At 39.8% G+C, this 15,912-nt stretch overlaps 1 protein-coding gene across 3 annotated transcripts in view; it reads right to left on the bottom strand.

Moving 5' to 3' along the window:
• The window catches only part of cadm1b (cell adhesion molecule 1b), a 169,041-nt gene that overhangs the window by 37,524 nt on the left and 115,605 nt on the right, over positions 1-15,912 (bottom strand). For all 3 annotated transcript variants that reach the window (XM_082503404.1, XM_082503403.1, XM_082503405.1), the window contains 3 exons: positions 14,442-14,588; positions 7,513-7,665; positions 4,464-4,601 (listed from right to left, as the gene is read on the bottom strand). In XM_082503404.1, the coding sequence (XP_082359530.1) occupies positions 4,464-4,601; positions 7,513-7,665; positions 14,442-14,588 (438 nt within the window). The remainder of the gene's footprint in view (positions 1-4,463; positions 4,602-7,512; positions 7,666-14,441; positions 14,589-15,912) is intronic.

The raw sequence follows: 15,912 nt of genomic DNA, 5'->3' as shown, positions 1-15,912 counted from the left end.
CCAGTGCCTAAAGAAAAACTGAAATGCCTTCAGAAATTCTGGAGAACTGTTGTTCAAAGACACTTAAAAGAATTACAACAAAGTCTGGCAGCAAAATATAAAGAAATGACTAAGCTTCGCACAGTACAGTTTTTCTTTATAAAGAGATTAAGTGATCAATAAATACGTGAAATTGTGGCAAAAATAATGAACTAATCAAATTAAGCCGTAATTGGTGCCCATCTAATTTTTTATAATCATTTTAGGCTAATTGCATGTTGTGGGAAATAATCAGCTGGATAGCAAAAACTTGTAGAGTGATGACATAATTTGATGAATTGATTGATGTGATTTTATAGAAATTTTTAGAAAATAATAGAATGAATTATATTAAAACACTACTGCCAATGCTGTTCACTTTATGTGATCGAGCAAATGGGCTCTGACCCAGAGGTGGGCATGTGCGGCCACAGGCCGACTACAGGAATGCCACTTTATTCTGAGACACATTGAGCATGAGCGCCTGGAGAGAGGACAGCAGTTTTACATCTTTGCATTATTGGCCACTTATGTTAACTAACATAAACCCAGCTCTTAAATCATATGGCACACTGCTTTATTGAGAAATCTTGTGTGTTGTATCAAAATATTTTAAGCTTTTTGAACGTCACTTCAGGTGAAGCTGTGTCATTATACATGTCAGGGAAAATTACCATTTGACTCTGTGACTGACACTGTGTGATAAAGGCAGTGTTTATGTATTTTTTTTATTCTAAGATAAGCAGTTCAACTTTTTTTGTCACCCCAACATCAGAAATGAATCTGGCACCCTCGTGACACCTGCTTTTTATGCCTTGGTTGCCTTGCCTTGAATCTTGATTTAATCGCTGAATTTATTATTAAAAACAGCTTTTGCAATTAGTTCTGTCAGAAACGCTAAAGGTAATGAGCTATCTTGATGTTTGCTCCAACAGTAGTTAGCTTATGAAGCAGATGTGAATCCTATGTAATAGATAGAAGAGGTACGATATGTGTGACTTTTTTTGTAGTAACTACTGAAAATCCAGTTATTGGCTGATGTAACTGATGATTCAAGTAAAAACAAATGGGTTTTTATGTCATTTTATTTTCTTCTGCTTTTTTGTGGTATGTAACAACCTCTCCGCCTTAAAAAAAAAAGAGCTGTCTCTGTGCAATGTCAAGAGGACTTTCTGCCAAATTAGCCCCAATCCGCCTTGTGTAACTGTGTCTGCCTGAAAGTCCCATGGTGTTGTGTCTTTCATTTGACAGTACAAAATACCAAAGGGACAGGCAACACTTTTCAAGGTCAGGAAAATAGCACCACTTACCCTTGTCTTGGCATTTTCATGAACCAGTAAAGCGTCTTTAATTTGACTTCTACGATCAATTCTGCTTTGTTTCGAGTCTTCTTATTAAATTCTTTTAAAACGAAAACCAGTAGAAAATCATGGGGAAACAAAGTTCTGCACCGCATCTTGACAACTCATACAGAGTTATTAATGATGTACAGGCCAACCAACGCTTGTCAATTACCAGTGTCATCCAAGACCCAGATGAGGAAAACAACCGTGCATCAGGTCATGGAAGGACTCAAATCTGAATGCAGAGGAGATTTGAGAGTTGCAGCAGAGATGTCAAATCAAACGCTCTTGTGAGCATCGAGCACTGATCAATCCCAGTGCAATCAAGCATAACCGCTTCTCAGGGTGACATTTTCTTTCAGTCAGTTTCTAACCCGGGTCTTCTGCCTGCCAACACACTGCAGAGCCACCAGTGATCAAGCTCTTTTGGCGAGGCTTAGACAGTAAACTGCTAGAGGTATTTCGATTAGCAATGCAGAGAAAATGAAAATGATAAAGATTTTTAACTTGCTCCATTCACTCGATATAAGATAAGGCGAGTTACGCTGGGGACCCTGGAGATGTAAGGAAAATACACTGTGAGTGACTTAACCTGTACAGTAAGCAGTCGGGGCTCCTGTGACGCAAAGCACAAAGAAGTGATTAAAATGCTTTAAACCCTCGGTGTTCAATTGCTACAATTTGTCAAAATTGATACTCTGAGACACAACACATATTTTAAGATTCAGTGTGACTTACAGTTACCAAGGATATCATTATCTCAGATGTCACCGTAAATAAACATCCATAAATTTGCTTAGAAATCAGAAACAGAAAGACACTGCTCATTACTCCAGAACCTGTCTGAGAATTGCCAGGTTTTTAAATTACTCTTGTTTCTGCATCCATTACAATAAAGAACATCCATCAATCCATTTCCTTAACTGCTTATCCAATTCAGGGTCTGGAGCCGATCCCAGCTGACAGGGTATGCCCTGGGCAGGTCTCCGAGGCCACCACAGGGCACAATAAGGAACAGATAATAGTTAATTTGGTGGAAATTTAATGGTGCCAATTTGCCACAAGATAAGTGGTTAAAAGATCTTTGATAGCTCAAAGGACAAAGCAGGTGTTGACATATATAGAAAGCATTACGGTAGCTATACGTCATTACGGTGATACTGAAATGTACTCGAGCTTACAAGCAGTGAAAAATAGATTATTTGACCTGTATTGGGAATTTATTAAAATATTTTAAAAGCAGCTCTTTTGATGTAATATTGTCGAATGTAATTTTTTGTTATTTAGATGCCAGGATGTTCAGTAACAAAAGGGGACAGAATAGCATTACATACCAAAAAAAGGTAAACCTTGACTTTGGAATACTTGTTCATATAAGTTCCAAAAGTCAAAAATAAACCAGCTCAAGTGCATCAAATTAAAAACAAGGGCAAAAAAATTAATAACGTTTTATTTTATCAGTTAAGATATTCAAATTTTTCAAAATGATTTTTTAAACTGTATATTAATTCAAAATCTTTCAAAGTTGAACTTGAAAGTTCAGCTTTTGAGTTTTTAGTGTGTTTTCAATAAATGGAATATTTCAAATTCATTATAAAATCCAAAGCCTGCTACTTTTCAAAGCTCCTCTTAAATTTTCCGCGTGTGGCGTCACATGATCGCCTGTAAATTTGGAAAAAAAGCATTAAAACATTAAATGCAGCTGTCCAACAGAACAGATCTCTTCCTGTACTCAGCAGACGAGCACTCGGCTCCACTACATTTGAAATAACACTGCAGATGTCATTTATGCTAACAAGCATTTTGTGTGCTGAGTCTCTCGCAGGCCACAGCCCATCAGTCCCGTACCTGCCAGCATGATAAATGGTTGCAGAAGCAATTCGGCCAATTTGAAAGAGTGTGTAAATTAGGCCAAGGATTTCTTTATTACCGGCACGACTGTCTCGCCCACATACATACGTAAGACAAACATGATCAGAGAGATTCTATAAAACTACTGAGATGTGTGCATGTGAATCTCAATCTGAGCGGGAGCTAATGAATTGTTTAGCACGTCCATAATGAGAAGTGATTTGTGTTTCCTTGGGTACAGGAGGACGTGACTTTCTGGCTTTCTTTATGTATCGACTGCCACTATGGATTAGCCCTGCTCAGCATGTCAGGGGCATTTCACTGATCTAACCATCCTGTTGTCTCTTCTTTCCTTACACAACACTCAAAATCTCATAAACAGAAATTGACTTCGACTCCTGTAGGGAACACTGGAGGCACAGATGCCATTTAGCTTCAGATTCACTCTTGTCTAAATATTTCATCTCTCAACAAGCCAAATGAATCCTCTCCATTCTAATACATATATAATTTGACAACAAGCTCTGAGACATCCACTCTGTGTAAATACGATATGACTAAAACGAATATCTCCCTAGTTGTATAATAAGTATATCATGAATAATTGATGACCCCCTAATCATAACGGAGAGGTAATAAGGCTTTCTCACCACTCCACATTACATCCCTGTTTCTGAGCAGCCTACAGCCGGCCTTAGGCGGAAAATGCATGGAGGAGAAATGTGCAAATAACCATGTTTGCTATGTATGGATGGTTTAAAGAAAATACAAAGATGTAGAGTTTAGTAGCTTTAGAAAACATATTCCATCAGGAGACGGAGTGTAACCAGTAAATATTTAAGCAATTTTAAATCTGAACTTGGATCTGTGAAATGAAAATTACAGTATGAAAATGCCTTTAAGGCAAATGTTTTCGAAAATTTATGAGAAAAATAACACAGGCCCGAATTGCAGGTCTTGCAGTTGCGGTTGCATAGTTTGTTGATTACATAGTGGAGCTGAGCAGGCAGCACAGGCTGAAGGACGGGTGGGAGGGGGGTTACACACAAGAAAAAAAAGAAAAGAAAAGAAAGAAAGCAAGCACTGTCTTTCTGCAGCTGTGTATGCCAGACTGGATTATCTTCTTATATGTGTCAGTCAACATAATCAGTACAACACACATTAATGTTTTGGAGTAGAATTCCGTTTTATTCACAGAAGAAGTGCCTGGAGCATGTGAAACAAACTGGGTGAGGCTGTTATTCTACTGACCTGTCAGTTCTTCCTCCCCTTTCATCCATCTGATGTAGGCGGCTGGCTTGCCGCCAATGGCTGTGCAGGTGAGCTCCGTCTCGTTCCCCTCGCTGACCACGTCCTCGCGGCTCTCGATGATTGGGCTGCCTGGCGGGACTGACCCAGAACAATGGCAGAGGCAGCACATAGACACACAGACAAAAATCTATTAAAACTTTACAATAAAGTTTCAAATACTTAAATACTGGGTAAAGTCACTATTCCTCACTATTAGTAAGCTACCTGTTCACACTGATCGTCAGTGAATACATAAGTTTCAGCTTTTACTGATTTACAGTGCTCTCCATAACAGTTGGGACGATGATACATTTTTTTGTAGTTTTGCATCTGTGCACCATCACAATAAATTAATCAGTCAATATGTGATGGAAGCACACAAACTTAACAAACTGGTTATACACAGTTCCCCATTTTCAGAGGCTCAAAATCAATATAAACATAAAGACTCTTTGTACTTGGATGGAAAAACTTTTAGAACCCACGGACATCACAAAGTGTTGTTTCCCCCTTGAGATGCTCCGCTACCCCTTTACTGCAGCCACCTTTGTATCAAATAATGGAAAAGCATGCTCTGTTGAGCTCAGATCATGTGACTGATTTGGCCATTGAACAATATCCCATTTCTTTACCTTAAGAAACTCTTGGGTTGCTTTTGCAGTACACTTTGGGTCATTTGTACTGATCAGTCTGCAGCATTTGGTTGAATCTCTTCTATCAGCAGTCGCATCGTCACAATGCTGCCCCCACTATGTCTAACAGGTTTCATCCTTTTCCCATCATTCTGGTATTTCATTTGTCTAAAGATCTAACCTGACCTTTGTGCTCTTGAGTGTAATTAGTGGTTTTCACCTTCTAAACTCTCTGCATTTCCATTCATGAATGCATCTCCGAATTGTGGACTTTGATTGTCTTCTGCCTAATAATGGCATTAACATTTCTCATATTTAAAATTAAATTAATGACAGCAATAAATGACAGCACGTCTGCTGTATTTGTCATAAAATAACAAGGGAATAGGCCTCACATGGCCATGAGACTACTTGCCAGTCAATTAGACCAATAATTTACATTTTTTCTTGAATTAAACCTGTAAGTCTGCACTTCAATCACGTATTGTTGAAATTACACTCCACTGTGGTGGTGTACAGAGGCAAAACTACAAGTATTGTGTCTTCAGTATGAGGAATAATAATTATAGATTCAATATAAGGACTCACATATCTCAGCGAATTCTTGGAAGGAGATGGACACGATTATACAAAGAAGTGGAATAACTTGAGCGACAGATATACCAAACAAAAAAAAGACACTACTGCAAATAAAGGGGATCCAAGAAGGAAAAAAGAGCCAGGATTTTGTTTGTTTCTATTGTGGCTAGCACTGCATAGGTGCACCACAAGGCAATTAACAGCATGCACAAGCATGAATGTTAGCAACGGCATCGTAGTAGGCACTTAAAAGACTCACCACAGTAGTTTAAAGTAGCCGTTAGTGTGAGAGGTTGAAAATGATGTTGCCTCACCAGCTATGACAGATATCTAGTCTTTTCGCAGATTTTTGGGGAAGCAATAACAGAAATACTCTATTTTCTCATAAAAAAGAAAAGAAACTTGTGTGAATGTGGCAAGGATAAACTACAGGCTAACATTAAGCAGTGTTCTGTTATTGTCTAAGGAGATCCAATCTTTTCCATGTTCTCGTTTGAAAGCATGCACAATCCAAGCAAAGCTTTAATTTAGAATGTTAACCTTATGGAGAGTAGAAAACAACTGAAAACAAAAAAAAATCTTTTTTGTTTGTTCTGCTGTGAGGTTGTGACGCATCATCATTTCATGCTGATATAGTGAACTGGTTCATATTTTTAAATCATATAATTATCATTTATTTAAAGTTTTGTTATACCATCTGGAAAATGGGAGCCTGATACTCGTTTGTATATTTGATAACTTTGACGATTTCTACCAACTCACACGAGAAATATAGTTTTATTTAGATGCTACTAGAATAGACAAGCTGTTACAGACTAAAATATATTTTCATTTGTAACAGCTTGTCTGCATTTCAGATGCTTTTGCAGTTGTTCATATCATACCTGTCTAAATGAACGGACGTGTGCTTATTTTAATCACTGCAGGTGCCTACACAAGAGGTCATATGACTCACATTTTTATTTTATTCATCCCAAGAGGGGCTTAAGTAGCTGATATGAGTTGCGTGATAATCTGCACAGTGTCGTGACAATCCATCAAACAAGTGGCGGACCAACAAACCACATTACCTCAATTACTGTTGTTTTTTTTTTTTATTAGGTGAGTAAAAGGAGTTTGTGATGCATTCATTAACACCTTCAGCTAGCATGAGTCACGAATCTATCTCCTTGCATTTCTTTTAAGCTAATGTTAAACAAGCATATGTGATTAGAACCTATGGGTGTAAAAAGAGGATGGGGAACAGTTCTCCCTCATCCCTTGTATTACTCATCACAGCAAACTTGCTGAACTTCAGTTACTTGAAAGAAAAAAGTCAGCAGGGTGCTTATTTCAAGGACTCTTCAATGCAACCCTTAGTTCAGAAATACTGCAGCTAGGTTTCAATTGTACAACTAGAGTAATTACTTTAAAGTGCTTTTAATTCCTTTCAATCCCCCAGGATGTCTGCATGTATAATAAAGCTTAACTAGAGTAATTTCACTCCAAAGCATCAAAGTGTGGCACAGCTGACTCTCAATAGGGAATCATTTGGAGCAGCCAAGTCAACATTCACCGGGATTCACATAGTCAACACAGCTGCCAAAACCAACGCGGTCTGAGCCATCAGTTTCAGCATCTGCTCCTTTTCGTTATGCTGTTGAGCACCGCGAGAGCCTAATTGGCTGACATTTTGTTTCAGTTGCTAAAGATAACAGGATCAAAGATTACTATTATTTCATATTCACCGTCTATAATGGAGCAAAATAAAACAAAAGACTGTGTGCGCGTGAGGTTCACACATGTGTCCTCACACCTACCTAGGACAGTGATGTCTGCGTAGGCTTCCTGAGGAGGATCTGTGTAGAGCTGGCACACATAGCGTCCCTCATCGGAGAGTGACACATTGGACAGAGACACCCGCAGTTCGTTGTCAGAGAAATTCACCAGCTGGAACCGGCTGTCCTTGAGAGCTGTGGGGATACATGTGAGACAGAGACAGTGAGGATACAGAGTACAGGGACACAAACACGGGACATGGGGTGAGAAAGAAGGGGGACGGGTGGGGGAAATGGGAAGTGGTGGAGAGTGGTGAGAACGAGAGAGAGGACGGAGAAAGACAAAAGAGACAGTAGAAAATGAGACTGAGGAGAGAATGTGGTGGGCAGAGTGCTGCTCTTTTGTGGGCTTTCTCCTTAATTGAGTAAAAGAAAAGTGAGTTTCAAAATGATTCATACAAGTTGATTTATAAAGTAGCTTTACAGTCCAAAGAGCACTCGCAAAGAAAGGAAAGTGTGAAGAGTGCTCATGAAGACTCCTAACAAGCTAGGAACTCTTAAAATGGGCTGCGGCTGGTCATGGATGGATGCATCAAACTCACATATTCCACAAAAAGGAGAGGCATTCAAACATACATAATGAATGAAATCACTGTGTGCAAGAAGAGAGGCTCGGATGCCTCAAACTCTAAATCAAAAGTAGACAAGAATATGTATACTAATGCCTGTATAGACTGGCTGAAATTTCTTTTAATGTCATCAAACTAGGTTAGCCATCTCTGAGTTTTACCCACTGCGTTTCATTTAGGCCAGCCCTCATCCCAGAGCACTCTTTTACATAAACAGCTTTGGTTGATTTGATTGGGAGCCCTTTTGATGTTTTGACCTGCCTTCTTTATCAAGCCCTCTCTGCATCTGTCGAGCTAACGAACTCAATTCAGCCCCCTTAAAGCGCAGGGAGTTTATTATTCCCATCAGGCTTTACACTTAGCATCATGATCATTACCCAAGGTCTCGGGGCAGTGTCAACATGAAACCTCATTCCCTGATATAATTTGAGAGCTCTTTGGAAGTCTCTCCTCAAAGGGAAACAATGACACTGATGCACTTTGAGAATCCGAGCACCTGCTAGGGAGGGAAACCCTTCACTTGTGAGATGCTGATGGCAGTTTACACAAAGCTGTTTCATAACTGGCTCGCTGCTTACATAAGAGCGTGGATGATGCACAGTGTCTGCTGTTTATTAGAATGTGCATATTTTCACCAAAATATGTCTAATGATTACATTCATTAGCCTATTAAATATCAGGAAATATGATGGCTTTATGAAAAAAAAATTATCTCACATTAAAATGTTATCCAGTCTAAGATCATGCTTATTAATATAAAAGTAGAACATATTCCAACTCAAAGAGCTTAAAAGAAAGATAATTAGTTAATTGTCTTACAATTTTGGCAAAAAATAGCAACAAACAGTCCATTGTTCATCATGTAAACTCACAAGTAAATCAATAATCACAGCAGCCAGTGAGACTGCTCTCATCAGGAAGTCAGAAAGTCAAATTCAAGGATTGGACATCCTTTCTCTGGTGCTTTGAAATGGTGATGAGCTAATCAAAACTGAGAGCTGTAATCACATTTGTTGTGCACAACAGTACTAGGTCCACCAACCAGCAGCCGGAACTATTTAATGAATCAAAAAATTGGTAAGAATACATATATATGATCTGTGTACTTTTTGTACTTTTCTTGGAAAGCCTTTCATAATCAAAGTGCAATTTATAAACAGTTTTGGAATCACATTACTTGTGTCAATCTGTAAGACACATTTAGTTAGAATGGGCCTTAAGTTATGGTCCTTGAACACTTAGAAAGAGAGTGACATCTGGACTTTCTCTAAATGCTCCGATGATCCGATGCTTCACAGTATCCTACTTATGAAGTCCTTCATGAATACACATTTATTTCCTGTCAAATTTAGAACACTTGTGGTATATTTTATATCAGTAATTTAGTATTTGTGCCTGTACATTACAAGTAGGGCTGAAGCGGAAAAGGGGGATGTCTCATATTTCTGTGCTCCAATCACAATTTAGGAACATTTAAATCAAAACGCTCGCTTATGGTGCCAGGTCCCCACCGCATACTTATGAAGTAGATTGGCTGAGCTTTTGCATATTAAAGTCAAATATATTTCAATCAGCCACAATTCTTCACGTCGTAAAGAAGTACTGCTATAACCGGCGTACTTGTTACGACAAAGCAGTGATATGGCATTTGCACGGAGTTTCTAGGCATCAGAATCTTGTAAATCCAGCGCTTAGTCTATTGCTGCTTGGGTTTAGATCTCTGCCAACTCCTAAGCTTTTTACTGATGCGTGAAGATTGATGAAAGTGAAACAAGGTGGTAAAGTTGTTGCTAGACCGCTAAACAATTAGCTGAAACTTGTTGTAAAGCTCAATAAAGTCTAGGAAAGATGCAGCTTTGGCTGGTAATTCTCTGCACACGCCTAACTATGAATGAACCCTTTCACACTGTCACATTGGGTTGACGCTCTCACTTTATTTGTATTAAAAAAAAAAGTCTTTATAACAGCCTTATAACTGTAACAGCAACCAGTTTCCAGAAGCTCTAAACCTACCAGGTCTGACGTTGAAACAAAAGCCTTTCGGCAGTATCATTTTAAACCTTTGTAACACAAAGTCAGACAACTCCTGAGAAGATGCAGTGAATAAATAATGGTGTTCAATTGCATCACCATCCGAAGAGGTCCACCTTCGCTGATAAAGGCTCATTTTTCCCATTTCAGATGACAAGTCTGCCAAATTGCATGTCATTTCGCATGTATCTGGCACAATAAATGGCTCACCCTAACAAGACTCGCTCCGCTTCTACCTGTGACATAATTCATCTTTATTTGCTGCAGCAGAAATTTGTTTATATGGCCTTCACTGGTACTGTAAAGCTGTTATCGTTTTGGTATTTCTGTGCGTATCTGTGTTTCTGCGGCTGCCGCTTTGCTTGTAGCCACTGTTCTGGCTCCTGGTGTGTCTCTGTGTCACTGCTGTTTACTTCCTTGTATACAAAGATCTGCCACTGTGTCAGGCGGCCCCGTTGACAGGTAACAATGCCACTGGCCGAGGGGGGTCCCAGCAGAACCAGCAGTCCTTTAGGAACAGAGCCTAGAATAGCGCTGCTATGGGGTTCACTAAACCCCATTACCAGAAGCACAAATATGCAGCGGCGGACCAGAAACACTCCAGCCAAACATATACTCAGATCTAATCGTGGATAAACAAAACTGCTTGTTTTTTGTAATTGAAGGTGGCACTGCATTGAGTTAGGCGGAGAAAATGCCACGTTTATAGGCCCGCTTGGAGCGCCTCGACAAAGCACGAAGAGGAAAATGTTGTCTTAACATCATGGAAAGATTTCCTTAGCAGTGCTGATCTAAATTTGATTGTCTCTGTGATGTAACAGTGAATTATTCACTGTTGCTTTTCTATCTGCTCTTTGGTGTCAAAATAAATATTTTTTTAGGTGTAGAGCACAACATGATCTTTGCTATTTTACAGTCCATTCTTCTCTGCCATATTGTGAGACAGCTTTAGGCATTTTGTACAAATATGACAAAGATGTGTACTCAAACTCCCCCGATGCTCTTCGCTAGTGGAAAATGGAACACACGTCTCACTACCTAGACTTGTGAAACAGCTGGGATGCAATATAGACCGAAATGAAGGGTGTTCCTCGTTCACCTTGAATCTTGGCTCAGATCCCAGATATAAACAAGTTTTAAAAAAAAAAAGCAGAGACAAAAACTCAGTTCGGAGTAGAAGTAGCCCATATGCTCATGCATAATCATAATGTTCAATATCCTAATCTAAGAGATTATCGTAAAATCGAACAGTGACAAGGACACAAAAGTATTCCCATTATGGTAGCATTGTTAATTATCTCATATCAATCTTGCAGTATTCTTAGCCTAATGACTTGTGTAAAAGAGCCAGAAAGTCAAGGACAGATGGAATCATGTTTGGACAGAAAATCTGACAAAAAGCTGGAGCTGATGTTCTAGTGATATCTGATATCTTCACAGTAATGCCAAACACAGGACAATTCCTTTGAACGGGATGTGTTTACAATTGTTGCAGCTCTTTACGTGCAACAATCGCACAAAATAAGCAAAATAAGCAAAAAGTCTAGACGAGAGTGTAGACGAGATGTTGTGGACAAGCTAATGAGGAGAAATATGATGTTCCACTATGCTGCAGGAATAGGCTGTTTATGATTACTCTGTTTATTGTGTTCTTTGACAATTGACTAAAAAATAAAATATCGGTGAGAAATGCACAGGATCATTTCAGGCTGTCACATCTGAGTAACATTAAAGAAAGACAGCTAAACATCTCTGCTCTGCTTAAGTGGTGTCACGGTCTGTGGACGTAGGCCGTGCGGTGGTGTGTGTGGTGGACCCAGGTGCGAACACAAGTGAGTAGACGGGAGTGAACTTAAACTGAAAGCGAGCCTTTATTATGGCTGATGACACAGAGTTCAAACAAAGCAGAAATACCGTGACTAAACTATAACTTAACTGGGAAACTAATACTGTGATAAATTATGGAAACTCGGAGAACTATGACGATGACTGCAAAGACTGGCCGTGAAAACATGGAGGGTGGGAACACAGACGACGCGACACAGACTGAATGAAACACAAAGACTAAATACACATAAGGGATGATCAAGGGAAGTGGAAACACATGAGGGGGAACAGCTGATACACATGAACCTAATGACAGGACAGGGAAAGTGAAACTACAAACACTGACATTAGACACAGACTTTCAAAGTAAAACAGGAAACATGGGGATTAGACGTGACCTGAACTGAACATAACCACACAGACATGACGCATGACAGGTAGACGCACGGACCAGGGAGACTGAATACAGGAGGAGATGACATAAACAACTAAGAAACAAAGGACTAAACAGCAACCTCGAAATTAACTAGATTAACTAAACTAGGGCACAAATGAATACCAAAATATATAAGAACTCAAACACCGGGTCACAGACCCAGCCCATGACAAGTGGAGGTAAATTTTGTAACTTTCAATAGAATTTTTTTGGGGTTTTTTGCAATAGATTATAAATTATTCCACTTGACAGTGAGGAAAAAATTCTTAGGTTACAGTTTTTGTTGTTGAAGTTTGAAAGTGGGTATTTAACATGGAAACTAATACACACATTGCACATTAAATTATACCCAGACAGATTCTTGCACCATAGTCTTCTGGAAGAAGAGCCATTATTAGCTGTAGCTCAGGTGGCAGAGCAGGTCAGCCACTAATCAGAAGGTCGGTGGTTCGATCCCAGGCTGCCTCCTGACTGCAAGATACTAACCCCATGTCTGCCTACTGGTGGTGGTCAGAGGGCCCGGTGGCGCCTGTGTCCGGCAGCCTCGCCTCTGTCAGTGCGCCCCAGGGCAGCTGTGGCTACAGTGTAGCTGGCCATCGCCAGTGTGTGAATGTTTGCGTGAATGACTGAATGTAGTGTGAAGCGCTTTGGGGTCCTTAGGGACTAGAAAAGTGCTATACAAATGCAGGCCATTTAACATATGTGTTATTATTTTATTATTCCTTTATTTATCCAGGTAAAAATCAGCAAAAGCCAAACACGCATACGCCACATAATGACATAACAATTAAAAACAAATGCAATTTTCCACACAAACATGTGAAAAACAATATACGACATTAGGTCATTAAGAGCGACATTAAAAACAGTCGCACTGACTAAAAGAGGTATTCTCTTGTTCTTCTAAAATTTGACTTAAACTCCCCCAAGGTAACCACTTCTGACAATTTCAGCTCCTTCTGCAGATTATTCCAGGAAACGGGGGCACCGTATCCTGGACTATTATCACAGGGTCATATTATTATCATGAACGCGTGTCTTTGAGTCGGAAGACTTTTGAGTAAAGTTCCAGTTTTTCAAATTGCTTTGTTCTGTGTTTGATTATTGTTTGCTTTGGTTTTGATATCTAGTAGTATTGTTTGTTTGTTTTTGGCTACTTGTGGTTTTGGTCTCCCCATTTGTTTTATACTATGTTTTAATCTGTTCTGTTCTTATCTAGGTTTAGTTCAGCTGTCTCTTGTTCCCCTGTTGTTTCCACTTTCTTTGGTCACCCCTCAGTGCACCTGTCTGTATAAATGAACTCAGTCTTTTTTCGTCCTCTGTTGTGTTATATCGTTTACTCCTAACTCCGAGTCCCTGTTTGTCTTTAATTCCTAGTTATCGCCCAGTGTTTCTGGATTTATCTCATACCTGTTTGGGATTTCTGTTTATTTTTCCCTTTGGGCTTTTTCATGGATTATGTTTATTGAATTTCTGTCAGTCACTTCTTGTTTTAAACTCTGCCTCTCTGTGTCCTTGCATTTGGGTCCTCACATCAACACACTCCAGCTTTCAGCAGCTATGATTTAAAATGACAAAAATAAAAGAGCAATAGTAGTAGTAGAAGTAATCTATTTTGTTTGTTTACTAGATGTCAACCCCAGATACTGTGCATAACTATCAAAATCCTGAAAGTATTTATACCAGCGGGAGTATGCCAAGAGTGACCAGGCTTATCTTACCAGTGCCAAACTACTGTATAAAAGTCATAAACATAAAAAAAAAGATTCTCTAAAACTGACAGTACAAATATTCTTGGTATCTGGTACTCAGGATTAAAAGAAATTGGATTTCTTCTATTTCCATCAATTGTTTGCACTCATGCAACAAGGACCACAAGTTTGCATTTCAAGCCTTCATGCTTACAAACACAATACAGGCGCTAACTGACAAATGCTTTTCTTCAAAAAAGGAAGAATGATGACGACTCACAGCAGAAAGACATCTTGTGTGTGTGTGTGTGTGTCTGTCTGTATGTGTGTGTGTGTGCAAGACACACTGGCACTTACGTCTAACGTCTTTGAAGTAAATGGTCTGTCTGTTGGGGTTGAGCAGCTGGATGACGGAGTCATCGTTGTTCCTCACTCTGCAGCTGATGGTGGCCGTTTCCCCCTCAATCACCGTCACGTTGTCAGTTGCCAGATTCTGACCTTCGACTTCACAACGCAGGCGGAAAACACAGAAGCAAAAAATACATTTGAAATGTGGAACAAGCATCTCTGTCTGGATATTTAAAGTATCTTAAATATTTATGTTTCTAACAACAGGGACTGCATGTCAACACACGCACAGTGCAAAGATACGTGAATAGGCCGTGTAGATTGTCTGTTTGCAGCCATGTCTAATCCTTTTAATATAAGAGCCATGTGCAGTGTTTGTCACTATTGATCTCCCCCAGCTCAGAGTGGGCCCTGTGAGTCAGTGCCAGATGGGCTGTAAGCTCTGCTGCCCACGAAGGTAGGGAGTGAGGAGAGGGTAGGAAGAAAAAGAGACAAAGAACGAGTGTAAGAAAGTGGCAAGTAGTAGATATGGGTGGGGTGGAGGAGGTGAAGAAGAGAGGGGGAGTTAAACAGAGCACGAGAGAACAGAGAGAGGAGAGATGAGCCGAGTTGGATGCTGTATATGGTTAAGCTTTATCAGAGCCCTCCATCTGAGGTTCCATGTGACCAATGTGTGCTCAGTGTGCTCAGTGGTTCTGTTCTGTATCTCTAGGAATAAAAGTGCTGTAAGCATCTGAGTCACTCTCTGTACACTGGCATTGTTGCCACTGACAGACCCTGGACCTTGTCACCTCACACCAAACCCCCCACACACAAAAAGCCTTGCTTTGTTTCCCCTGTCTTTGGAGAGAAAGAGGAAGAGAATCAAAAGTCACCTTGTGCTATATTTATCCGGCAGGAGCCAAAAAAGCGTAAGAAGAATGGAGAATACGTTTTAATGCTTCAGATTCACACCAGCGGAGGAACAACACTCTAAGCCACAGCCCCAAGAAAACATCAAAAGCACATTTGCATGCCCGAGTTGTCAGACACCTCTATTGCATTCTGACATTTACAAAGTGGAGGGGGGGGAAAAAACGCCTGCATTTTCAGATAGTGATAATGGGAATAGACAGGCAAACTAACATGATTCAAAATGAACTCTGTGAATGCGGCAAGCAATAAGAAATTAACCTCCTGTGGAGAAAAGCTCCTCAGACCTGTCTGATGCAATGAACTACCCATTTCATTCCACTCTGCTGCCGGGTCTCAGGCTCAGGACAAAAGGAAGGTAATAGGTAAAAACAGCCACAGATTATGTCCAACAAGTACACAATACAGTCAATTAAAGGTTTATCGTAAATAGGTAATATTTACTACATGCTAATGTGGTTGAGGACAATTTCATGTAATACTGCTGAACAGGCATGGACTAAGAATACGTCCAAGAATAACTGCTCAGATAGGACAACAATGACTGAATGTGTAAATGAGAGAGTAC

The sequence above is a fragment of the Aulonocara stuartgranti genome, assembly GCF_965226115.1.
Source record: "Aulonocara stuartgranti genome assembly, chromosome: 14".
Lineage (NCBI taxonomy): Eukaryota > Metazoa > Chordata > Actinopteri > Cichliformes > Cichlidae > Aulonocara > Aulonocara stuartgranti.
This window is presented reverse-complemented; position numbering and strand designations above follow the sequence as displayed.